Source organism: Henckelia pumila, chromosome 4, assembly GCF_033568475.1.
Source record: "Henckelia pumila isolate YLH828 chromosome 4, ASM3356847v2, whole genome shotgun sequence".
NCBI classification, from domain to species: domain Eukaryota; kingdom Viridiplantae; phylum Streptophyta; class Magnoliopsida; order Lamiales; family Gesneriaceae; genus Henckelia; species Henckelia pumila.
In genome coordinates this window covers 36,337,318-36,363,652 of record NC_133123.1, presented here as the reverse complement: position 1 = coordinate 36,363,652, position 26,335 = coordinate 36,337,318, and the positions used below count along the sequence as shown (strand labels likewise).

Below are 26,335 nucleotides of genomic sequence, written 5' to 3'. Positions count from 1 at the left end.
CAAAAGTTCACCGTATCACTACATAAATTCTATAAGACTTAACTAAGCTAATAAGTACTCCCAAAACTTAAATAGATTCCCGGACCATACCTTCGTCCGTAGTTAGCCCTTTGAAGTCGCTAGTCCCGGATGACTATAACCATACCTTGGTTATTCCAGAACTTCTATTATAACCGATAGGGCCCTCAAGTGTATATCTCACACTATATAACTGAAGAAAGAAACTCAGGAATTCGTAATTCAGAAATGAATCTGAGAAGCCCTATTTATAGGCAAAATTCCCGGCCAGGATCGGAACTTCCGATTTCGGGATCGGAGCTTCCGATCCAGCTCATTGCTTGCATGCAAGACACGCCAGGATCGAAACTTTCGATCGGGCGATCGGAGCTTCCGATCTGCTCTATGTTCAACAATTGTCAAAACTCGCGGCTGAGTCATCGAACATTGCTGGCAGCTGGAGATCGGAACTTCCGTTCCAGGATCGGAGCTTCCGATCTCTGTGCTTCCGATGAGCTTCCGAAATGGCTAGGATCGGAACTTCCGATTTGGGTTCGGAGCTTCCGATCCGGCCCAAAGTCAAAAGCCCATATTCTCCTCCGAAGTCCAATAATACTCCGAAATTGATTAATTACCAACCCTTAATCATGTTTAACATATTATTATCTTAAAATGGTCTCTGGGTTACTACATGGTATGCTTTAAAATAATTGAAAATAAAATGCAAAGGATAGTATATATAGTAATAAATGTTTAATTATATTGTGTTTTATGTTGTTAGATTAGATAATTGTAATGCTTTAAGTCTTTAATTTTTTTTATCAATAATTAATTATATATTATTTAAATAAACATAATAAATTAAATAAACGTATTGAAAATTATTAATAAATTTAATTTATATTAATAATTATTATTTAAGATAAATATTATTGGGTTGTGAAACACAACCAATTTTGATTTTGATGATAACAAAACTTGTTAAATTTTTAACATATTTACTCTAGCGTGAAGTTTTTAATTCAAGATGGAAGTCAAAAAATTGAAATTTAGCCAAACATAATTTCTGGCAAGCTTTAGTATTTTGATGATATCTCACAACTCAATGATGAAAATGATTAGCCACCAAGATTTACTGCATAGAAAACTCAATTTGAAACATATCGTATTTCACGTAAGTTGGGCAAAAACGGATGTTATCTAGATCAAACTGACGTCTCAAGACCAAACTGAATTGGATCAGTCGATCAAGAAAACAGAAGCAGTTGACCTCGAGCAGTTCTGGTAATTTGGTCATATCTTGCAGCTCGATTATCCAAATGGAACAATTCAGCATGAGTTAGAAATCTAAGATAATGATCTACAAATCATATTCATAAGTCAAAGTCTGAATCTGAGCATAAAAAAATGATAAAATTGAATTTTTTGGTTCAGAACTAAAATTCTGCAGAACAGAATTTCTGGCACAGTCTGATATCTCGAGCATAGCTCTCTCATATAAACTCGAAATGAAGTGATTCTTGATTTCATGGAAAGCTAAGAGAAAATGCTACAACCTTCATGTTTATTACTTTGTTCAGATATCAACGGATCATGCCAAACTGCATCCAGTTTGGCAATTCAGTTTTGATCGCTCAACTACTACCAAACTGAATGTCGGCTAATCATTTGCATCAATGAGCTGTGAGATATCATTAAAGCACTAGACCTCGCCAGAAATTCAGTTTGGCTAATTTCGAGTTTTGGCTTTCATCTTGAGTTTAACAATTTCACACTAGAATAAATATGTTATAAACACAATAAAAAGTTTTGTTATCATCAATATCAGGATTGCTTGTGTTCCAAAATCCAACAGAAACAATATAATCTTTAACATTGCAACTAATAAAAACATTTGCAATATTTTCGAACAATGTAACCCTCGCAGTTTCAATATTTTTTTTATTATTTAAGGTCATCATTATTCTATATCTACATTAACAGTTTAGAATGAGACATCATCAATAATTCATGTAAGCTTATAAATATAGTATTTAATGTAGTTTTACCTTGACACAATACTGATATTAAAACCTATGAAATTATTACAACTCGTGTTTTCCATTGTTTTGTTGATTAATCTTGAGCAATTATGGTTTGTTTTGTATCATGAATTCGTTTTATTTTCTATCTTATGTATGTATGCTTTGAAGCAATATGATTTATTATGTATTTGTTAATAAGTGAGATAAAATAATCAAATTAAATTAAATATTTATTTTGTAATTTCATATCTTATGTGTTGATTACTTATTTTGTGACTATTGATTTATGAAGAAAAAAAATGTAATGTAGATAATGTATTTTAAATCTTAATTTAAATTAGTGAGAAAATATTTTTTCCTTTTATATTTTGGAATTTTCTCTCTCAATATTTTTTTTATTTATTATCCATTTTTTATTTTCTATGAAAAAATCAATATTCTCATCATCTGTAATAGCAATTCTTGAGATGTTGTCTTCATCAATCATTTATATTTCCTATCGTTATTATTTTATTTTTTTGTTGGACGAACGACACTTTTTTTTATTATTAAACATCTTTACTTGCAAGAATAACAATAACTTCATCATTTCCAACTGCATTCTGGTATGTTATCGTCTTCTATTACTTGTATCGTTAAAGATCGATGTATTTGTTATACATCCTATTTTCTTTTTAATTTTTTGTTTTTCGAAATATAATGATCTCCTTTTGCTTACAATACATTCGTTGATGAATTTTTTGATTGAATTTTAAATATATTTAATTACAAATGTTAGCATTTCATCTTTTATTTCAATCTTTTTTTCTCTATTTTGAGAATAAATACATATTCTTTTTTATTTAGTGTATCTAAATACTTGTTGTATATTGAAGTACTATCGACTTGTCGTCCTATACGTAAAGCAGATTTTATTATTAATTGTCAATCATTATATAGTATTTGTAAAAAAATAAATTATTTATATAAACCTGATGATGAATCAAATCGATATAATATTCAACACTGCAACCAATAAAAACATTTGCAACATTTTTTAACAATGTAACTGTTGCAATTTCAGTGTTATCATTTATGATCATCGTCTTTCTACATTTACATTAACAGTTTAAGATAAGAAATTTCAATAACTCATGTGAGCTTATAAATATAATGTTTAAATGTAGTTTTGCGTTGACACAATATTAATATTGAAGTTTATCCAGTTATTACAACTCGGGTTTTCCATTGTTTTGCTGATTGATCTTGAGAAATTACTACATGCTTCGTGCCATGGATTTGTCTTATTTTTTTATCTCATGTATGTATGTCTTGAAGCAATATATATAATTTGTTATATATAAATGTTAATAAGTAATATATGTAAATCAAATTAAATCCTTATTTGTAATTTCCTATCTCATGTTCAATAAATGTTAAAAATAAAAAAAAAATTACCTTCAAAACATGTATTTTTAAGTTATAGAAAGTCATAACCAATTTATCCATCTCTATCTCTTGTAAAAGTATACATTTGTTAATTGAAAAATCATCTCATAAATAATTGTTATACTTTTTAGTTTTTATGATGAGACAAAATAGTTAAATTTTTAAAATTGAATGTTAAACATATATGGTATGAGTGTGTTGGTTTGTTCTTTATTTATATTTTGGATTAAAACTTGAATCCATTTGAATTGATTTCTTTCAACACCAGTGTATAATTTAATTCAAATATATATTTTAATAATGTTTGGAATATGATATTTCTAATAAATAATTATGAACTCGTGATTTAATTATTTAGCACAATATGTTCTTAGACAAATTTTGGAATGTCGTTGTTTTGAGCTGAACCTTTTCTATTATTAGTGGTGTGTTTTTTTATTTATTATTTTGAATTAAAATTTGAATCTACTTGAATTGATTTATTTCAACACCAGTGTATATATATATATATATATATATATATATATATATTATAATAACGTTTACAAATCTGATATTTGTATATATTTATGAACTCATTATATAATTAGTTAGCTCAATAGATCCTTATACAAATTAAAATACATAAGATTTTTTTTTGAAAAATTTTGTTCATTCAGTCTGCAAACAAATAAAAACCAAAGTATTTTGGTATTTCAATCTTTTAGAAAACTGAATAATATTTAATTAAAATTTTTGTGGAATTTTTTTTAAAATTATTTATGGAAAAAATCTGTTCACTTTATCTATAAAAAAAATTAAAATAAAAGTAGCTAGGTTGGTATTTCAATCTTTTCGAAAACTAGATCCTTATCTAATATGCACATATTTTGTCAATTTTGACCTTATCATAATAATTGATTTTACAAAAGCATCCTCACATGATTTATCAAGTGTGTACAAACCAAGGACAAAGTTGAAAATATATAATGAAAAACTTTGACTTTAATTCACACTTTTATAATTGGTATGGTATGATATGGCATAGATATAGATATAAAGTACTTGCAAGATTCCATTTAAAGAAAAATCAGCGTATAAATTATGTTATATAGACAATTAAGTTGCTAATGATCACGTGACAATAATTTCATAAGTATGTGATGGTGTAATATAATTGATGGGGTGTAACTAGGGTGGTTTTTCGGTATACCGTATCAAAAATATTGGTATGAAAAAAATTTATATCGATACCGATACAGAAATTCTGAAATTTTGGTACGAAAAAAATCCATATTGATAACGTATAGATACTGAAAAAAATGTGGTATACCGAAAAAATGTCTGTATATCGAAAAAATTTCATCTCAGTATTTTGATTTGGTATGCCAGCTAGGAGTGTAACCGTGTAGGAAGTACTTTGATTCATTAATCAATTCAAAATATTATATTGGAGGAAATCTAAAATGGATCGTTCCAATTAAAAGTGAAACTGGAACCCATATGGTTATGGTTTGAGCCTATTTTAATTGATTTTTAATTTTTTAGAATTTGAAATTTAAGAAAAAGAAAGAAAGTTATAGGCATGCAAGTAAAACTAATTAAGGTTTAATTATAGGAGAACTTGGGATTCAGCCCCTCCTATTATATACGAACTAGAATTCAATCGTGACAGAAAATTTTGTTTGAGATTTTTGGTTGTACATATATTTTCATAGATGAAATTCGGTACAGAACATTAAAAATATAATATTATATATCATATTTATAAAATTACTAACGATTTCATATATGATACGAAAATTAAAATTTTGAGTATACGTGGAAAAACTTTAGAATTGATCACAACAATATTATTTAAACAATCGATAACTGGACAAGACTTGGAAAGAGCTTCACATGGTGCATGTTGTATAAAACTTTTATATAACTCCAAACCGTAACAAACGTACAAAGCAATGCACAAACATAAACGAAAAGACACCACCACAAGCACTGTGGTATATATGGTGCTGAAACAACTGATAACTGGCTGGACCGGAAACCTAGCTAAACACAAGCACAAAACAGGCGTTGCTATCGACAACCGACGGCTAGAAATGACGACGATAGCTACAAGACATCATCACAAAGTCATCAGGGAATATATGAAGTGAATCTAGCAATGAAACCCAATCGATCATGCATGTAGTTATAGAAATTCTAGTTGGAAGGTGGTGGAGTACTCAATATGAATGGGATGTAAGGAATAAAGCTGGTGGGAATGGAAGACAATGGAGGCAAAGCGAATTTAGGTACACCAGCAGGGACTGATATTGGAAAGGCTGGATTGGCGGGGATTGATACCGTCGGTGGCACGCTTGGTTTCGGTAGGGCGGATGGAATAGTTGGGTTCGTAGGAACTGATGGAATGGGTGGCAATGCGGCGGGAATGGTTGGGTTGGTAGGCAGTGGTGGCAATGTTGACGGAATGCTGGGCAACCCCGGCCCGGATTGCAACAGATGACGTGAAGCGTCGCATTTTTGGATGTCGTGTGTGATGGTTGTCATCACGGAAAGGACCATGAGGCAAGTATAAAGCGTTCTGGCCATGATATATGTTTGCTACAAGGAGATTGAACTGATTTGTTGAGGAAATTAATGTTTTGGTTTCAATTTGATGATGGAAAACATATGGCATTTAGGGGTATATATAGCTAGATAGATGGATATGGAGTTTGAGGCATGCTTTTGGTAATTTTGACTAGTGTTTTTAATGTTGGTGGATATGGGTTTAGTTTGGTTATGACTTCCATAAGTTGTTTGGAAATGGAGGATGGAAGTAATGTTGGTTTAATGGGGAATAATATAAAACAATCTTCAAATTTTTGGTCTTAGGTGATCTTAGATATTGTGCTTAATCTAGGAGTTGTTAAACAACAAAACTAGGTGGCCATCTTGTCTACAAAATGGTGTTTTGTCTTTCATTTATAAAATAAATCCTAATATTTTAATATATATTTATGAATGACATTAATTCTATAAATAAAATGTGAAATACGACGATGGAGAGGGGAATAAAAATTAAATTCATCATGAAATATGGAGTTGGTGCATCGGACAAGGGTATTGGATATTAGTAATGGACAAAATAAGACTCACAAAAACAAACCAACAAACTAACATATCATAAGCTTTTTCCCTACGTATCCTCTCTATGGTAAATTTTTTTTTTGTTTAATTAAAGCCTGTTACAATATTTTGAACATGAATAGAAAATTGGGAAAATTTCAAGCTATTCTTAGGTTAATATCCTAGCAATGCATCCCAGAGTAAATATTTAATAATAGATGTAAATTTGCTGAAAAACTCATTAAAGCTCACATGTATGAATAGAGGTTTTTAAATTTAAAATCGAAAAAACCGAACCGACCATTTTACATCTGATATATATTGAAATATTTAAAATTTGTATATATATAATATATTAAAATATATAAAAAATAAAATTTATCTATTCAAGAGATGATCATCTTTAATACAAAATATCAAATTGAAGCTTTTAAATGATCATGATTATTATATTTGATTGTGTCATTATATTTTGAATGGTAAGTTTTTCCATGATCAAATTTTTTTTTCTTTTATTAAGTATTTTAAAAAGAATATTTAAATTTTAAATATTTACAAACAATTCATTCTAAATTTAAATTTATTATTAAATCGTAACACCAAACTGAATTAACCAAATCGTTATTAAAAAAAAAAAACGAACCGAACTTAAATAGTCGTCTGATTTTCAAATTAAACATTTAAAAATCGAAAAACCGAACCAAATGAACACCCCATATATTAATAAATGTTTACCGTTAAGAATTAAGATAACTATTAGCTATATTTACAGAATTCAAAATCCTTCTTTCAAGTAGTCTCTGAAATCTAAATCTTCCAATCCAAATATAATATTAATTAATAATTATAAATTGTACTTCTAAGTTCTAAACTTGATATTTAAAAATTTAAGTTATTTATTTAATAGTAGATTCCTTGGTATATAACGCATGGAAATAAGAAAAGTAAAAAAAGAATAAAATTGATTCTAATCCGGTTCCAATTTGGTTTTGGTATTGCATTAAATTACTCTCTCAATAAATAACCGGACTGGTTCAGTATACTTTAGGATCGTTCCTGATCCATTATCTTGTATTCCGGAACCGGTTTAATAACGTACCTACTTACAACCCCATGAGGCCAAATACTCGACGGAAGACACTAACAGGCGATCAGTTGATTGCGCACACAAATTATAGACCGCGAGCATCAGCGCGTTTACCCTTGAAACAATTTGTAGCAGCATCTTCCGATCACAGAATCGAAAGAGACTACATTACCTCCATCAAGCAAAGATCAAATTCACAGAACCGAAAGAGACTACATTACCTCCATCAAGCAAGATCAAATTAAACCACGTAACCATTTCGGTTCTTGTCAACTCTTCTTGCGATGGCAGTCATGTACCGGGATTACTCTTCTTTTGTGCCCATGTTGGACCATATATGGCCAGATGTGTCCTCCCAAACCTCCGATCAGCTATCTGCTTTTTTTTAACACCCAACTGGTTTAAATTAGGAAGAAAAATACACATAAATGAAGCTTCACATATACAGTGCCAAAACATGAGTTGCTCTATGTAACAACACATGGAAACAAAATCAATGATCTAGATTGTGTTGCTTGTAATTATCGAAATCAAATCGGAGCTCAAGCATTCTTCAAACTTATTTTCCGACTAAAATCGATGCCAAATTATTTTATTTCATAGCTTGTTAGCCCCTCACAAATTTTAATATATATTTTTTAACATTATTTCAATAATTTGAGCTTCAAGTTAATAGAGCCCAACAATTAAGTTCCACTGTCTCGAGTTTCAAGTACTCCAGAAAAATTCGAACTTCCCCTTGAAAACGAAAAAGTGACCAATATTCGATTCGTTTGCAGGCAACGAAATACACTTAATATTGAATCTCAAGAAACATGTGGCATACATAGACAAAGTGTACCTTTATCAAGTGCCCACATGAATCCAACATGTCAGTTCTCAAAGGATACTCAACCACCTGGAAATGTTGGTATAGATATAAAGAAAGATTGTAGAAAAAAAGTCCTATAAAAACAAAATCACCAACTTACTATGAAGGTATTCTCTCCAACTATAGATGACTTGGAAATCTGATCCATCAGGACTGCATAATCAACAAGCATATACGGAGGAGTAATGCTAATGTAATCAAAGACTCCAACTTTACCTGCATTTACCAGGTACCAATGTGTGAAAACTTTACACAAAAAAAGTGCTGCTATTGGTGGAGAACAAATTAAAAACAGAAGCATACAAATAGAAGCCATAATAAAAGTGTCCATAATACATTATGAATATATCTGAAAAATTCTAAATAGAAACAATTAGAACGAGAATGAAATAGGGGAATGAGAGAACCACCCCAGGCGATGGCTAATATTCAAATCACGATTTGACATTTTCGTATCACCCTCGATAGCAAAAAAATTGTCTTTTATTGGGGTATTTTGTCCTGTATTACAAATCCAGAAGCTGGAATAGCTCAATTACATGAGAGAGACCAAGGAAGGAATATATTCACCTCCAAATCGTTCTGCATTTCCAAAAAAGGTTTCTACACGGACACTATGTATGACTGATACATCAAGAAAACCAGTTGATTCTAAATTTGGCCGGAGAACATCCGAGATAACCCAAGGATCCATTTCCACAAAGTGCACCTATAAATCACAAATAAACCAATAAAATTTAAGACAGACAAACCCTAATCAAGGCAAATAGACACTGTAAAAAATAGTCCCAAGTGAACTGGCTTGGTTACTACTCTGAAATCTCTCAAGCTTAGTGGTCGGAAGTGTTTGCAACAAATTATGTTTTTGTAGAAGTGAATAAATTTATAAATTCTAAAAAATGAAGAAAAATTGAAGTGGGTAGTATTTGAAAACAAAAGTAAAAAGCTAGAAATCAAAAGTAGCGTTTGATAAATAAGTGATTATAATGATTTTATCATTAAATTTTTACTAGAATCGCTTTTGGAGAATCAAAATCACCATATGATCAGCTTTTAGATTTCGATTAAATTAAGCGGAAGCTAACACATGATCTGGATTTAAGAACACACAAGACTTACTTTTTTTAAGCCAAAATTTGATAATCACTATTCTTTAGTGATTGCAAACACTCCGTAAATAAGTCAACAAAAAAATCACGTTCAAAGCTCCATCACAAGTGAAAACGAACCTCAGAGCAACCTCTGCTCATAGCTTCAATCCCGACAGATCCGGTACCACTATACAAGTCTAACCATCGTCCAGGCCTCAGATATTGAGGAGAGCCTCCAGCAGCCTAACGTTCCAACAGTTTAAATGTACTAAATTGATCAGGACTCATTGTGTTTCATTGATAATTATTTAAAAAACAATGAAACCCTCTGGATGAAACACAACACATTCAAAATCATAATACCTACCTGCAATATACTGAAAGCTGCTGCCTTTACAACTTCCATCATCGGCCTCACATCATTACCCTTTGGTGAGAGCAACTTTTTTCTACGAGCAGTTCCTCCAAGAACCTGAAAACCATCATGGTCTATATGAGACTCTTTTTCCTGGACAACTTCAGGTCTTTTCTCTTATTTCTCAATTTGATTCTTCACTTTTGACCACCACATAAAACAAATGTTCGATCTTTTCATTTAGGATCCAAAACTAATGCTTGGCTAGACTGCTACTTATTATATCCTTTCAACTATGAGTCTGCCGGGATACTTCCATTTAGGATCACCGACTATAGGATAGTTCCAAGCGAGTATTCGTTGCTTGAATCGAGGATAATATAACAAACAACTTATACATTTTTTATGCTGAAAGAAGTTTCATTTGTAACTTGATTTCGATTGTGCATCTGCTTGCAGGAAACTTAGGCCTCGTTTGGTTTCAAAAGCCAGGTCAAAAAAGTACTTTTTTAAGTGCTTTTCATTTAATAAAGTGTTTGGTTGACCAGAAAAGTGCTTAAATAAGCACTTTTTTAAGTCAAAATTAGAGCTTTTTCAAAAGCCAAAAATTATAGCTTAAAAAAGTGCTTTTTTTTTAAAATATCTACCAAATCCAAACGGGGCCTTATTCGCTTCCATTATAATTCTATAAAAGAACTTCTTGTGGATTGACGAGGACTCTTGTTAATATATTGTGTGGTACTCAATTCATCGGTCTCTCATGGTCCATTTTATTTATGAAGCAGCTCATCGAGCAGAAATTTTAAAACAGCAATAATATCCCAAACCTGAAGTAACTTGTGAGTCTCGCGGGCGGGTTTAGGCTCCTCCACAGGCATTTCCTTTCCATTTCCAGTTTTCCGCTGCTCCCTTCTCTTAACCTGAATTGAAAAAAAAATATATATATATATATATATATTCCCAAAAAAATCAAAAGGCGCATACAATTCGAAGTACTTAGCTAAAATCATGAAAAGGGGAAAAATAAGAACCTTTGGAGACGGTTTGGTTAAATAATCATCAGGATTAAGTCCGTACTGTTCAAGGAATTCCCTCTTCTGTTCACTATCAACAGTGTTTCCACCCCTTGATTCTGGTACAGCAGAAAAAATTGCCTGATTCAGCTCATAATTGTTGATAAAATGAATAAGAATCAGCTAGAAACTCACTGTAAGATAAGGTAATAATGAATGGGCAGCGGCGAGCGCTGCTGATTTGGGAGACTTGAAATCTGAGTGGAGGAGAATTGGGGCAAAACAAATTAGCTTCGGCAACGGGAATCATCTGAGATGAAGGAATAGCCATTGATAATCCGCTCCTTCTCTGGTAATTTATCGAATTTGAGTTCAAGATAATAAGATCCAAATGTGCTTTTCCATTATTCGAACATACAAAATTATGCATTTATTCTTAATTTTGTTATGTTTGTGTGTTATTTAGCATATTGATTGACTTGATATATATAATATTATTATTACAAATACTAAAAAAAAAATTCCGGGGCGTGTGTTATTTAGCATATTGATTTTAACTATTTAATTTAAGTTTGTAAAAGCGTCAAACTTTACCTTGATATTTTGTCATTTTCAGGGTAGCTACAACGTTGTTAATTCATATCATAATCCATATCAAAATTAGTATGTTCTAACAGTAATTAATGGTGTATTATACATATTAATCGCATCAGTATACATATTGTGTGTTGTTGAAATATGAATATTTATTATTGTCGTTGCTATTATATTTATTTCTAACAAATTTGAATTTAAAAGTAAAATGAAGACGGAAAAAATGGAGAAAATCATAGATATGTGAAATTTAAAATAGAGACTGAGATTTTGTTTTGTTTTTTTTTTTTTTGGCTTTTTGTATGGTATTTTAGATATTTCGTATGTGGTTTCACCAAATCAATTTTAACCATTGAAAATATGATTAAAAAATTTAGATAATATTTAAATTAATGGTGGATGAAGAAAGAAGAAGATGAAGAGGTTTCATTAACACATGAAGAAAATGAGTGATACAAGAAAAAATTCACAATTAAAAGTGGTATATTTATATGTAAATAATAATATGTTAGTTATAATTACTTGCAAAATTGCATTTAAAGCACAATTAATGTTTAAATTGTGTTTTATAGACAATTAAGAGGGTGTTTGACAGAATTTATAATCTCTTGAAAACATCTTATAAGCTATTTCAGAGTTTATAAGCTCTTTTAATTTTTTTGTAAATTTTTTTTCAAACAACTTATAAGTTGTCAAATAGGTGGTTTGACAACCCCTACTTTTTTTGATATTTTATTTTTTTCATATTATCCTTATATATTTTATTAAATTCCTGCACTCTGCCTATTTTTTGTACATAATTTATCAAAAAAAACTCTAAATTAAAAATAGTTTTATTTTTTTAATATATGTTTAAAATTTATGATAAATTTAAAACTAGTTTTGGTATATAATATTACTATTTACATATGTTCATAGTATTAATATACCGTTTTGATAATTTTGATAATAAAAAGATATTATAATAACAAACTCATCAACATTTTTGAATTATTTAAAATAAGTTCATTCAAACCCTTTAAAAAATTATTTTTAAAATAAATGCCGACAACTTATAAACTTTTCTTAAAACTTATAATTAATATGTTTTAATAAGTTTAATCAAACAATCATGTGAAATAATTTCATGTATGTGATGAATGATGATGTAACGGATGGGGTGTAACCGTGTAGGAAGTACTTTGATTCATTAATCAATTCGAAATATTGGAGGAAATCTAAACTAGATCGGTCCAATTAAAAGTGGAACTGGAACCCATATGGTCATGGTTTGAAACTATTTGAATTGATTTTAATTTTTTTTTGAATTTGAAGTTTAAGAAAAAGAAAGTAAGTTACCAGGCATGCAAGTAAAACTAATTAAAGTTTAATTATCGGAATATTTGGGATTTAGCCCCTCCTATCATATACAAGTTAGAATTCAATTCAATCTCCGTATCAAAAAAAAATTTGTTTGAACTCCTTGGTTGTACATGTATATTTTTCATATATGAAATTCGTTACAAAACATTAAAAATATAATATTATTCTATTTATAAAATACCAACAATTTTTTGATATGATACGAAAACCACGATAACTGGACTCGACTTAAATAAAACCACTACTCCAAACCATAACAAACGTACAAATCAATTGCACAAACATAAACGAAAAGACACCACAAGCACTGTGGTATACCGTATATATGGTAGTGAAACAACTGATAACTGGCTGGACTGGAAACCTAGCTAAACACAAACACGAAACAAGCGTTGCTATCGACAACCGGACGACTAGAAATGACGACGATAGCTACAAGACATCATCATAAAGACATCATCATAAAGTCATCAGGGATCTCATCTAGAGTAATATGAAATGAGTCTAGCGATGAAACCCAATCGATCATGCATGTAGTTATAGAAATTCTAGTTGGAAGGTGGTGGAGTCGATATGAATGGGATGTAAGGGATGAAGCTGGTGGGAATGGAAGACAATGGAGGAAAAGCGAATTTAGGTACACCAGCAGGGATTGATATTGGAAAGGCTGGAATGGCAGGGATTGATATCGTCGGTGGCACGCTTGGTTTTGGTAGGGCGGATGGAATAGTTGGGTTCGTAGGAACTGATGGAATGGGTGGCAATGCGGCGGGAATGGTTGGGTTGGTAGGCAGTGGTGGCAATGTTGACGGAATGCTGGGCAACCCCGGCCCGGATTGCAACAGATGACGTGAAGCATCGCATTTTTGGATGTCGTGTGTGATGGTTGTCATCACGGAAAGGACAATGAGGCAAGTGTAAAGCGTTCTGGCCATGATATATGTTTCGTACGAGGAGAGATTGAATTGATTTGTTGAGGAAATTAATGTTTTGGTTTTGATGATGAAAAACATATGACATTTAGGGGTATATATAGCTAGATAGATGGATATGGAGTTTGAGGCATGCTTTTGGTAATTTTGACTAGCGTTTTTAATGTTGGTGGATATGGGTTTAGTTTGGTTATGACTTCCATAAGTTGTTTGGAAATGGGGGATGGAAGTAGTGTTGGTTTAATGGGGAATAATATAAATCAATCTTCAATTTTTTTTTGTCTTAGGTGATCTTAGATATTGTGCTTAATCTAGGAGTTGTTAAACAACAAAACTAGGTGGCCATCTTGTCTACAAAATGGTGTTTTGTTTTTCATTTATAAAATAAATCCTAATACTTTAATATATATTTACGAATTATGAATGTACATTACTTTTATAATTAAGAGGGGAATATAAATTAAATTCATCATGAAATATTTGTATGGAGTTGATGCATCGGACAAGGGTATTGGATATTAGTAATTAGTAATGGACAAAATAAGAGACAAAAACAAACCAACAAACTAGCATATCATAAGCGTTTGCCCTATTTAATTCAAAAAAATAATAATAATAAGCGTTTGCCCTATGTGTATTCTCTAATCTCTATGGTAATTTTATTTATTTTTTAATCAAAGCATGTTACAATATTTTGAACAGTTGAAGAATTGAAAATTGGGAAAATTTTAAATTTTAAGTTTACTTAATAATAGATTCCTTAGTATATAACGCATGAAAATAAGAAAAGTAAAAAAAAAAAATGATTCTAATCCGGTTCCAATTTGGTTTTGGTATTGCATTAAATTACACACTCAATTAATAACCGGACCGGTCCAGTATACTTTAGAGACTAGAGTTTAGGATCGTTCCTGTTCCATTATCTTGTATTCTGGAACCGGTTTAATAACGTACCTAGTTAGAACCATTGACCACAACCCGGTTAACGAGTTGGGTCTGGTAAAAGAATTATTTGATTAGACTCTCAACACGCATAAGCTCGTCTCAACAGAGACTCTAATCCACAAAAATAGGTACGGAAGTTGGCCCTTTCTGAATTCTAAATCACACAACAGAATTCCTCATACAATGCTTCCAGTCCGCGATAATATTGAGTTTATGTATGGATGTTCCAACAAGAATGTTTACTCCGTAAACAAAAACGAAACAAGGTTGCAAGAAGTCAACTACATGACTAGCATGATGCTGTCACGTTCTTGTCAGCTGAATTGTTTCACGAGTCCTCATTTTGACTACTATGTGTAGTATTTTCTGAAATGCAGAAATTTATTAGCTGTGGAACAAATAAAGGCAACTGAAGATGGTGCGTTAATCATGTTATTGTTGTCCACTTCTTTGTGATACCAATTTATCTGCAAATACAAGGCATATATAAAATAGTCGTTAGGCAACTTTGGATAATCTCACAAGACGACTTTATCACACTTCTAAAATACAAAACAAGAAAAACCATAAAATCGGAGGGTGTGTAAGGGTAATTACTAATTAGAGGGTAGCACCGGTGATTGTACTTGTACGAGAAAACAAATAGATTTTGATTGTACATGGTACTTAAACATGAATATTAACCAAACACAGTCACCCCCTCGTTTAGAATATATGGGATTGCATAATAAACCATTCATGAAAGTAACCTGTTAATCTAGAAACAGGGCACATCATACAACAAAACTATCTCTGAACATTAAAAATCTTACATCACAAGGAATAATTTCAGATCATTACATTGGGTTTTTAGGAACTTCGAAACTTTGAATAAGTTCATCGGTTATTTGAAATAACCAGGGGAACAAAATAATGGGGAGGAAATACAGAGTTCTTAATCATCAATCACTATGAAGCACAAAAGAACAATGCAGAAATGCATGTGGATTATGCAATTAAAGACAAACGACACATTTCACCACATCAAACACCACCATTTCTGATGCATGCAAAGTCCTGCAAATATACACGAAAATTTCATAAACAGCCACCAGTATTTTCAAGATTCATACTCTCCATATTTGCTGTGCAACTACTTGGCATTAGAATAATTTTGCATTCTAAATACACACCACCATCATCTCCTCACCTTCTCCTGCCCTCACTCATCCCTCTCCTCCTCCATCACCAAGACAAAAAATTATCCAAGTACTTGTTACAATTTCACTAGTTGACGATATGTACCGAAATGAGATAGTAGCCAAGTCTTATATTCTTATAACTTGGCGAGTTCCGGATACGTAACTGATTTCATATTTTAACTTTTGCATGCTAAAAAAGAGGTATCTACAGTTAAGGGTGCAAAGTCAAGCTGAACACTGGTGATCTCTGACTTGAGCGTTGACTGGTGGTCTTGGTTAGCATTCAAGACCTAACAAACAAATTATTTTGGCTTGAACAATTTCAAGGTCACCTTTACTGGAAAATTTGAATTCAAATAACTGGTTCATCAAGCTGGTTATATTCACTTGCACATCTTTTTATAGTTAGTGCTGCTTCTAACCACCAACCGACTTCCAATAAACCCACTTCATTAAATGGACAAAGTGAAAAATGATTTGGGGAATAGGAAAGAAATAGAATCGCACCTCGCATCAATCCAGCTGATATCATTCGATCCATGTTGTCGATCCGCTGTTGTATAGACTTTAGAACAGAATTTAATGCTCTGACCCTTTTCCTAACGCCAGAAATCCTAGCTGAATGTTGCATAATGAAAGTCGATGGTGCATCTTCCAGCAAATTATCAAGCTCTGGATGAAATAGAGAATCAAGAAATAAAATAACAAATAGCCCAGTAAACTGGTATGCAAATTGGTATGCAATTACTACTAGCCAGTATAAAGATGTCTTCTTTCTTTCAAACATTATAATCACCAAAAACCCCTTTTATACGTATAGAATTCAGAACACTAGATAAATCCAATTTTCCCACGCACAAAATGCTTAAATTAAAGAGTTTCAACACACGTACAAAATGGAAATAGCAAAAACTAGTTGACCACCTCCAGTGAGGCGATCGAGAGCAGAGGAGAGCTGGTCTTGGCTTCTGGAGGTGGCGTCGGCTGTGCGATCGAAGCCGGTGATTACAGATGAAATCAAAAGGTTCAAACTATCCGCCACAGAAGAATTTGAGCAACCTGTGGCGGCTGAATTGTCGGTGCATTCGCGTTCGCCGCCATGGTTCACGGCGGTCCCGGGCGAATGATCATCTAGGGTTCCGTCCGACATATTTCCGAGTATGCTTGTTCACCAAAATGAATTGAGTTGAATTAACTTGTATTTTCGTCCCTCTTGTTTATCATATTTTCTGAAATGATCCTTATACTATTCTTTATTTGCTATTTGGAGTCCCTGAACTTTATCAAGTACATCAATTTTAGTCTATTAATTTTTAAAAGAATATTCATTTTCATCTCTTTTATTTCCCACTTTTCTTGGAGTGATTCCTCCTCCAATTCTTTTTTTTGGTCCTTCGAATTCACCAAAAGCTTATTAAGTATAAATTATATGTATATTGCTTGCAATACTTTACAAAAAAGAAGCAACAAAATTTCCTTTTCCAAGTAAATATTCTTCTCTACAAAAATCTCTTTTGCATCGTTTGATTTTTGAAATTAGATAATAAATTGATATAATATATATATATATATATATATATATATATATATATATTAGTTTTGATATGGTGAGCACCTATCATGTGCACTTATGTGTGCACCTGCTGATGTGGCATTCACCTATTGAATGTAAAGAATGTCACGTCAGCGGTGCACACAAAAGTGCACATCATGGGTGCTCATAATATCAAATCTAATATATATATATATATATATATATATATATATATATATATATATATTACTTATTACTTGTAGAACTTAAGTCAAAACCTGGATTTTTAATTAATTATTAACTTTGGCTCCAACCGTTGCAAATAATTTTAGGTAGTATTTGCAACCTCTAAAAATAAGTTATTATGAATTTTTTCTTAATAAACAATCTCTTAATACAGTGAAGACTTTGGTAAACACTTTACTCAGTTATTAATTAAATGATTTACTTCTCTTTAAGTTGTTTTCAAAGTTTTTTTTTTTTGACAGGAGTTGTTTTCAAAGTCTTCAATGATCTGATTTGTATGATTTTAATATCAATAACAATATAACGGTCGTATTTATAACATCAATAAACAAGTCCAATGCTTGGTGTCATGGTGTGTATAGGAATTGAAAATTAATAATCCTTCACTATTCAAAAAATAGCAATCATAGTTTCCAACAATCATTTTGCAATTATAATGCCGAAGGGTTAAAGACAAAAGGAGATCGAGCTCACAAGAATTCCAGACCGGCATATCCTGCATCTTACCAGGGTCCATCCTCAAGCTTATATCACCAAATTGACACAAAGTTCTAGTTAAGAGTCCAGTATCCAGGGTTCGGATTTCGTACTTCCAATGGCAAGAACACTAGGGGTTGTTATTAAGGAAATCCAGCTGAGTATTGGGGATGGAGCAAAGGTATTTACTGAGGGAGAAGTCAGAAAAATTCAAAACAAATGTAAAATTCTTCGGAGCTGTTCCAACTCTGGTACAGAATTCATATTTCAATAACAGCTATTCGTGATAATAATCATAAACAGAGAAATCCGTATAAAGCAGAGATCCATTTTCATAGTGAAGCATGTAATAACAAACATCACAAAAATAGCATGGATTTAATGGCGCCCATTTGTCATCCACAGTCACCTTCTGCGCCTGGTAAATTTTGCAAACAGAGCATTTCCTGCAACGGAACTTGGTTTGAAATGTCATGAGTGGATAAACTGCTTGATTCTGTACATCCTCTGAATGTATCAGCCTCATATCCCGTATCACAAACACGTGCTTGCAATCGCCCTGAGGATGTCATTACTACGCTTAAACTAAGCCATTGCGCTATGTTTATCCCTCACAAGTAGAAAATATGAGTGTTAATAGAGAAAGATAAATGTACCTGATGACAGTAGAGATATCCAGCCCCAATTTGAAATCTCAAGTCACAGAATCTAATATTCTGCATGTTAAGAGTCCTCAACTGTGGCAGAGGCAACTGCCGTTTGTTTTCATCCCCAAATAGAGCCTTTTGCTTCTGTTGTAATTCACCAGAAAATATGGATTCCCATTTATCAAGGGCCTCACTCTTTGAGTTTTGAAGCCAATCAAGTATGGGCATACTGTAGTCTATGGCCGAGGGATCCCTCATGTCATTGTAAAATACATCCTACAAACACGTAATATTGAAATTAATAACCAGTTATGCTCATTGAGAAACAAGGCAATGGCATTTCCATGAGATTAAATGGATTTACTTCTATAAAGAAGTATCCTGAAGGATTGTACCGTCCCGCCTTATCCATTATCTCATCTGTCAAACAGTAGATTCTATCTTTTACGCCTGTCAACAATTGCCGTCCTAGAACCAGAAACTCTTGAGTCTGATATTGTTACAAAAAGCCATCAGTTGCTACCGGTGAGTAAAATCAGTCAAAAAAATATTGAAGAAACTAAAACAGAACTAATCAAATATTACAAGCTCTACAAGAGTAAACTTGTTCTTAAGTCTATAGTGCCTCTAAAAATTCTTAGGAACCAAATCAACATATCAATCATGTAGTCTGGAGAGTACAAGCAATACAACTACTGCTCTCAGCCAATAGCAGAATACTTCACAGATAGGCGCTTTAATTTACAGTCACTACTTTCCTTTTTCATTTTTTAACAGTTGACATTCCTTACATTCAACCGTTTTCCATTTCAAATATATAGCCTTTCTGTACTCGATTCAATTTAATTTAAACAAATTTGGATGTTGATTACAAGATAAACTCAACATATTCATAAAACATTATGACAATCAAATACTGCCATCTAAAACTTTTAAAAAAATTTGTGCCGTTAATACATATGAGATAATAAGAAATTGTTCAATACAATATTTTTCAGGCTTCACATGGATATGATCATTTTGTATAAACATGCAAAGATCAATGGATAATGGTCTGCAACAATTTGGCAATCATGTTAAAACATTGTTTTAAAGATACAAGCTTGCAATGTGCTTACTATACATGAACTTTATTATACAAGATGTTATCAGATAAAATACCGTCGTGAATCACATCGATCAGTAAATGGCAATTCACGTACTTCAGCAAACCATAAACTTTAGGCAGGTCATTATAGTGCACACTTTGTCACTCTTAATGAAAATATTGCTGCAATTTGAATCTGCCCCTAATTGTAGATATAATAAAAAATTTACTGATTTTAAATTTATAGGCTTTGCAATTTGGCTCACTCATAATCTCATGTGAGTACCACCAATAATCAAGATCCAAAAAAAAAAAAATGCAGTTAATCATGATAAACACAATCAATCCTCAGTGGTACACCCCGTAGCACCAAAGAGAAAGGTAGGAGATAAACAAAAGGAATCATTACCTATGCAATCAATGTTCAGGTTACATGTGCTGGTGTGTTAATTTTTGTTCCACATCGGTTGGGTAAGACTTGGACCTATCTCAACCCCAAAAGCTAGGTCAAGGGGGGAGGGTTGCACTTGTCTATACTATATTAAGGGCTTCCAAGATATTTACCCAACCGATGTGGGATAAACTAACATACCAACAATATGCAATGGAGATTCATCAAAAGGAGCAAAGTGTAAAGTCGACAGACAGAGTCACAACATGATATATTGCCTAGTAGATCATTCTCACAGATACCATTAATGATTTGCCTGTTGATATTATGTTAAGATAAATACAAAGTACGCAGTTCAAGGATGTTAAGAATGTATGCAGGCAAGATATTAGAGTATCGACCTCTATGCATTTAACTCCATCCCTACGTCAGTCACAGAAAAGGAAATGGTAACTTACCTTCAATGTATTTCGTTTGTTATGGTAAACCTCCAAACACAGCACGACCTCAGGAAAATCCACTGGTAAATTACCACAGGTATCTGACGGTCTAACCTACCAAGCATTTCAAACATCCATAAAAAAACAAGGTTTTCAATATGACTTTCAGACCAACATAATCATTCACTGGTTTTCAATTAAGAAATTAAGTAAAACAGGGTAAAAAAGCAGCACAAGGAAAAGTTTACCAACAATGAAAGATGAGGTTGATTTCAAAGCTTTTGTGGAAAACGCAATGAATTAAGCTATTCTCTTAATTTTCACAAGAAAAGGAGCATCACAAAAAAATGTGTTGAACCATCTGAACCAAATGTAAATATTAATGAGCACGCAGTTAAAATATTGGCCAACAACGTAGGCATCAAAGACCCTCGCTGTCTTGGATTAGCTTTCCCAGCTTTGGCAGGTGCAACAGTACTTCATAACTAAAGGATGAGAACTTTTTATGGGGAAAATGAGGACGACAAATCAAAAAGGGCACTGACCGCAATGTCATGTTTGAATTTTAAAGTTTCAGGGATGGTTTGGGAAATGTTTTGAAAAATGATTTTGGAAGATAAAAAGGTATATTTGCAGTTACTTTACGAGGAGGCAACCTTCACTCTGCAAACCAAATCATATAAGATTTGTTCATTAAATATTATTATTATTAATTATGTTTGAATTTATCTTTGTGGAATAAAGTTTAAAGTGAGATTTTGAAATTTTAAAATACATATTTGATCGAAATATGATATAATGGTAGAATGGGGGGGGGGGGGGGGGGGGGTTTATATAGCAATTGTACAATATATTTAAGGATCGGTTAAAAGTTCAATTAAATGTAAATAATTATATTGGGAAGTATAGAAATGGTACAAATTCATATTTGGAGCAAGAATTAAGAGGGCGTATTTGGGAAATAAGGATTGGGGTTGGGGATGAAAATGTTTGGAGAAAAGGACAATGGCTATATTGCTAACGGCTAAGTTCTGGTTCCACATACACACACCATTCAAGAACAATTTTAGCGCTTGAAAAACCAAAGGAATTGATAGAAGTGTTGGAATCATTTCTCAACAGATAAAAGTAAGAGCAGAAACAACAGAAAAACATGCATACAAAATCTCATCCCCCTCCTTCAAAACCTAGATCAAGGAACCTCTTCAGAACTTGAGAGTCCAATCGATGGACGAACATTATAGATGTTAGTATTAGATTAACAAAGTGTGGGGGTCTATAGGCAGAATTCCAGTAGTGAGGTGGTTTATAAACGACTACCAGATAATGGTTGTCCTAGGCTCTTAGCTATATATACTATTAGTCCAGTCTCAAATTCTTAAGAGACTATTTTAGTAGTAGAATCGAGATCTTGTAAATGCTTGCATAGAGTGTCGTCTATGCATGGAGCTGTGTAAATCGTGTATCATGGCAGTCAGTAATATTCGAGATCATTGTTGGATTCCTTCAGGCAGAAAAAAGAGATGAAAAAAAGAATTCGCTTGCTCATAAAAGGATTTATTTCGAAATTCTATAAAATACCAATGTTATTTACATTTATGTTCCTCTTCATTCCTCTATTCCACTCATCCAGTCAAGATATTTTAAATATGCATACGGCAGAGATAGTTATCATTGCCTCTACCATCTCTATTTTATTTTGAATAATTTTTTAAGTGATTACTTAAATAATTCGTCCTTCTATTATTTCTTGACCTGGGTAATTTTCTTGCTCCTCTGCTGCTGATAGGCATAAGAATTAGCTTCAATGGTGGAGTCTTAACAACTGGTTCAGAGAAGGTGCTTCTACAGAAATCCATTCTAGCTTTGAGTTAAAGACCAAGTAGGCAAGTATGGTTTGTGAGTAGAATTTTTCAGATTTAATTTTCAATCTCATGAAAACATTTACAGTAACTAAGAGGGAGAAATTAATTTCAAGGAAAGATAGAATTTTATGCACAAATTTTGTAATACATGAAAATCACCTCACCTACATCTTTCCTTTATTCGCAAAAAAAAAAAGGCAAGGGTTGACACTATGTCTTAATTAATTTATGTTTTGTAATCATCAAGTTTCCAACAACTATATCTAGATGTCACGGAAGGAGTGAGAGTGTAAAAAATGGTATTTGTGTGCACCAACCTGAGTTGAAACACTTGCAGATTTCAATGATCTTATCATCTCAACTTTCTTTGTGAGTGTTCCACAGTCAGGAGCCCTGGAACTACCGCTGAATCAATAGAAAAGAAAAACAGCTTCAGCATAAAAAGCAGGAAGGGATGATATATCTAAAATAGCATGCATATGAATTTCCCAACGGGCCTACTTGAATGAATGTAGTCTCACAGATGCTTTATCTTCTTCTTGTTTCTGTTTAATTCTAGCGAGCTGCTCCACCTTTGCAATGCAGTTTTCCTGATAGGAAATGTATAAAAATTGAGCTTAAGAAGAAAAACACTGGCTGAACACTAAACTATGCATCCGTACATCAAGAGAGTTGCCCTTATCGCCACGTCTCCTCTTCTTTATCTTCCCTTCAGGCTTTTCATTTGATTTGATGCAGTCAGAATCTCTAGGAGGAACAACTGAAGATTCAATTGGAACAACTGCCAGCATATCTGTCTCTGACCTTTGAGAACATGTATGCTCAAGGCTGGATGCACCATTATCATCTGATATCCTGAAAAAATAATAGTAATAACCAGATATATCTAAGGTACCAAACCTCTATTTGAATAATGAAGCAAGTAATGGAGATGATAAATCTGAAAAATATGGAATGCTGTCAATCATAAAATCAAATCTAAGTTTGTTCAACTGACCTCAGACTCGAATTCTCTTCCTTATCTTGTGAAATGTATACGGTCAACTCACCACCCTATGGTCATCACACAAAAGCATGTCAGGCATTAAATAGGTAGGCCAAACAGTAAACAAATAAAAAAATTTCAAAACAGTTTACCTTGAAACCTTCTTCAAATGCCATATTCACTAACTCATCCTCACTGATTATTTTGAGTTCATCAACCCTTTTAAAGGCACAGATTTCAGACATCAGGTGCTTAACTCACGCTAGTAATGAAATATTCAATAGAAACAAGCATGTGTGCTTGAGTGCAACAACGGCAATGTTAACTAGTTATCTTGGCAACGACAGTTTCTTAATTGGTTTTTCAAATAAAGAAAAAATGATTGATGTTTGCACAACTACTATTTTCCTCCATGTGTTTGTAAACTAAAAAAACAATGGAAAATGAAAAAGAAGTAAGCCAACAGAGAAAATAACAAAACGTGCATGAAAAATAAAGAAACCATAGAAACACGGCACGAAGAATGTTTGCAAAACTCCTATTTTCCTCCAACAAGGTTAACTAGTTATCTTGGCAACAAAAGTTTCTAGAGTAGTTCTTCAAATAAAGAAGATGATAGATGTTTGCACGACTCGCATGTCCTCCATGTCTTCGTAAACTAAACAAGAGAATGGAAAACGACGAAAGAAGCACTAGGTAGAAAATAACAAAACATGCATGAAAAATAAAGAAACCTTCAAACCATAGAGACATAACACAAAGAATGTGGGAAAATAAAATATGATAAACATCTGAAACAACAAAAGCTTCACTGGTCCCCGAAGACTAAAATCCTTGGGCCCCTTCAAGGGACTTCATCAGTAAGTGCAGATAACTTTGGGTTATAGACTGAGCAGCCATTACACGAAAGTTAGTGATACTGCAGCGTAAATGCTACATTTAACAGCCTAAAGATCAAATAAAATAATCTTATAACAACCAGCTAAATATCCACGTATGTGATATTTTTCAAGGTAATACAAACATCAAAGTACATGATTGTCTCAAGGGCAAACTTAAAACTCACAGCTAGTAATACATAGTCGTGTCTAGTAACAAGAGAATGGGATCCATCACCCTAACAAGTTCTTGATGTCCTAAATTTATGTTCCTTGTGTACAACTAACATACTCTTAGAGAGAAGGTTGCATCCAAAAACCAACCAGCACTCCAGTGTGCAGAACAACAAAACAAATCAATATAGACAATTGCCGAGGACAAGAACTGCTCAAGATAATAAGTAATACATCTGTCGAAAAAGCCAGATAATTCAACAGGGACAGATAAGACAAGAACTGCTGCTGCAGCAGGAAAACACTATATACAAATCGTGCCAAAGCTTAGCATAACAATGAGCAACGATTTCAACAAAAGGATGGCGTCCAATGCTTACATAATTTCTTCACACTCCTCCAGCGTGTCACTAGCCAGCTCTTTTTTCAAACTCTACAATTAGGAAAAGAATGACACAAACGTAAAAACATGTAGAAATTTATAGCATCGTATGGATATTGAATGACTCATTTAAGTAGGAAAGGAATTTTTTATTTTTTTAAAAAAAAACGAAACAAAACAAAAGGCACGGAATTGCAAATGCAATGTAACAAAATTGGTGCTGATACCTCAAGTTCACGAGATACAGAAATCTCGAAGGCTGATACTTTCGTGATTGGACTAACCATGTTGGGAACATATATTGGACCACCACGTGGAATTGAAACATGCAGGTCTTCTCCTCCATCATCATCTCCAGACAACATTTATGGTGAACGAACTCCACAGACAAAAAAAAATACTCCTAGGAACAGAATAACAAGTTCGATAAACAAGAACAGGTTTTTGCAGTTATCTTATGATTATGATTATTTAGCGATTTTCCGGCGGCTGCCGCGGCCGTTGCTGGTGGTGGTTAAAGCTGGGATAGAGGAGGAGTCCTTACGGTACGATGAGGGCAAGGGATTGGGCCGCACGGGCCGAGGGCAAAAACATATTTTTGGACTTTATTTATATTTATTTAAAAATAATAATTTTGGTCCTATCAAGGGTTAATTGGGCTTAAATCCCTCTACCCAATGTTTCAATTGGATTCAGTTTCCGTGTATTTATTTTTTGTCTGCACTACCTGCTGCAATGTATTTTATTTCATTAACTCCCTAAACTGGTTTTTACTATTATACCCCTGCTTCATTGTGAAGTATATTAATTATTTTTGTTCCCACTCAAATCGAGAACAGAAATTGCATCTGGGAACTTCACGGGGACTTGAAGGAGATCAGAGCCGGGACAGAAATTGCATGTGGGAAAATTCACGGGGACTTGAACGGATATCAGAGCTGAGACAGAGCTAGGAAAACTCACAGCGGCTCGAATTCACGGGGACTTGAACGGAGATCAGTTGAGACAAAGCTAGGAAAACTCCCGGCGGAGTTGGGAGAACTCGAGTTTATTCGAGCAACCGACCTCAGAGGGAAAACAGGCCGACGAAGCAAGTGTAAGCTCATCTTTACACTGGGTTTTCAAACCGACTACTACCAATATTTTTGTTGTTTAGTGGTTCGATTTCTAGGTTTTATGTTGTGTAATGTATATTTCTGTGTTTTTGGGCAAAATTACTCTTTCGTAGTTCGAAAAAATTTTCATGAATTTTTTCGACT

The 26,335-nt window shown here is 32.9% G+C and overlaps 3 protein-coding genes across 5 annotated transcripts; all 3 read right to left on the bottom strand.

Moving 5' to 3' along the window:
* Positions 1-7,500: 7,500 nt before the first annotated feature.
* LOC140865416 (uncharacterized) lies at positions 7,501-11,395 on the bottom strand. Of its 3 annotated transcripts, XR_012144587.1 has the most exons (10): positions 11,152-11,395; positions 10,975-11,075; positions 10,771-10,863; positions 9,956-10,060; positions 9,727-9,831; positions 9,068-9,206; positions 8,598-8,713; positions 8,468-8,524; positions 7,848-8,022; positions 7,501-7,741 (listed from the first exon to the last, which is right to left on the bottom strand). XR_012144587.1 is itself a non-coding variant. In XM_073270056.1 (9 exons), exons 1-9 carry the CDS (start codon positions 11,384-11,386, stop codon positions 7,918-7,920), a joined length of 1,056 nt encoding a protein of 351 aa, XP_073126157.1. In that variant the 5' UTR covers positions 11,387-11,395; the 3' UTR covers positions 7,501-7,917. The 3 variants fall into 3 exon arrangements, 2 of the variants coding, with proteins under 2 accessions (XP_073126157.1, XP_073126158.1); XM_073270056.1 differs by having other exon boundaries at positions 7,501-8,022; XM_073270057.1 differs by having other exon boundaries at positions 7,501-8,001.
* A 3,501-nt stretch (positions 11,396-14,896) lies between these two features.
* On the bottom strand, positions 14,897-17,170 carry LOC140866816 (uncharacterized). The gene is made up of 3 exons (XM_073271870.1): positions 16,895-17,170; positions 16,478-16,642; positions 14,897-15,256 (listed from the first exon to the last, which is right to left on the bottom strand). The coding sequence occupies exons 1-3, from the start codon at positions 17,118-17,120 to the stop codon at positions 15,222-15,224; spliced, it is 426 nt and encodes a 141-aa protein (XP_073127971.1). The 5' UTR covers positions 17,121-17,170; the 3' UTR covers positions 14,897-15,221.
* Positions 17,171-18,423: 1,253 nt separating this feature from the next.
* Positions 18,424-25,643, bottom strand: LOC140864046 (snRNA-activating protein complex subunit-like). The gene is made up of 11 exons (XM_073267941.1): positions 25,304-25,643; positions 25,075-25,127; positions 23,795-23,861; positions 23,655-23,710; positions 23,320-23,512; positions 23,159-23,247; positions 22,975-23,062; positions 20,811-20,906; positions 19,239-19,364; positions 18,884-19,150; positions 18,424-18,786 (listed from the first exon to the last, which is right to left on the bottom strand). Exons 1-11 carry the CDS (start codon positions 25,439-25,441, stop codon positions 18,505-18,507), a joined length of 1,455 nt encoding a protein of 484 aa, XP_073124042.1. The 5' UTR covers positions 25,442-25,643; the 3' UTR covers positions 18,424-18,504.
* Positions 25,644-26,335: the final 692 nt, after the last annotated feature.

Excerpts from the sequence above, each read along its gene's own strand:
- LOC140865416 (XM_073270056.1), bottom strand. The coding sequence starts at position 11,386 with ATGCATAATTTTGTATGTTCGAATAATGGAAAAGCACATTTGGATCTT. Across the intron at positions 9,832-9,955 it reads CAGCTTTCAGTATATTGCAG|GCTGCTGGAGGCTCTCCTCA; the intron begins GTAGGTATTATG and ends TTGGAACGTTAG. Across the intron at positions 9,207-9,726 it reads TGAGCAGAGGTTGCTCTGAG|GTGCACTTTGTGGAAATGGA; the intron begins GTTCGTTTTCAC and ends TGTGATTTATAG.
- LOC140866816 (XM_073271870.1), bottom strand. The coding sequence starts at position 17,120 with ATGTCGGACGGAACCCTAGATGATCATTCGCCCGGGACCGCCGTGAAC. Across the intron at positions 16,643-16,894 it reads TCTCGATCGCCTCACTGGAG|AGCTTGATAATTTGCTGGAA; the intron begins GTGGTCAACTAG and ends TATTTCATCCAG. Across the intron at positions 15,257-16,477 it reads ATCAGCTGGATTGATGCGAG|ATAAATTGGTATCACAAAGA; the intron begins GTGCGATTCTAT and ends TTGTATTTGCAG.
- LOC140864046 (XM_073267941.1), bottom strand. The coding sequence starts at position 25,441 with ATGTTGTCTGGAGATGATGATGGAGGAGAAGACCTGCATGTTTCAATT. Across the intron at positions 23,248-23,319 it reads ATAAGGGCAACTCTCTTGAT|GAAAACTGCATTGCAAAGGT; the intron begins GTACGGATGCAT and ends ATTTCCTATCAG. Across the intron at positions 20,907-22,974 it reads CTGCAAGTGTTTCAACTCAG|GTTAGACCGTCAGATACCTG; the intron begins GTTGGTGCACAC and ends AATGCTTGGTAG.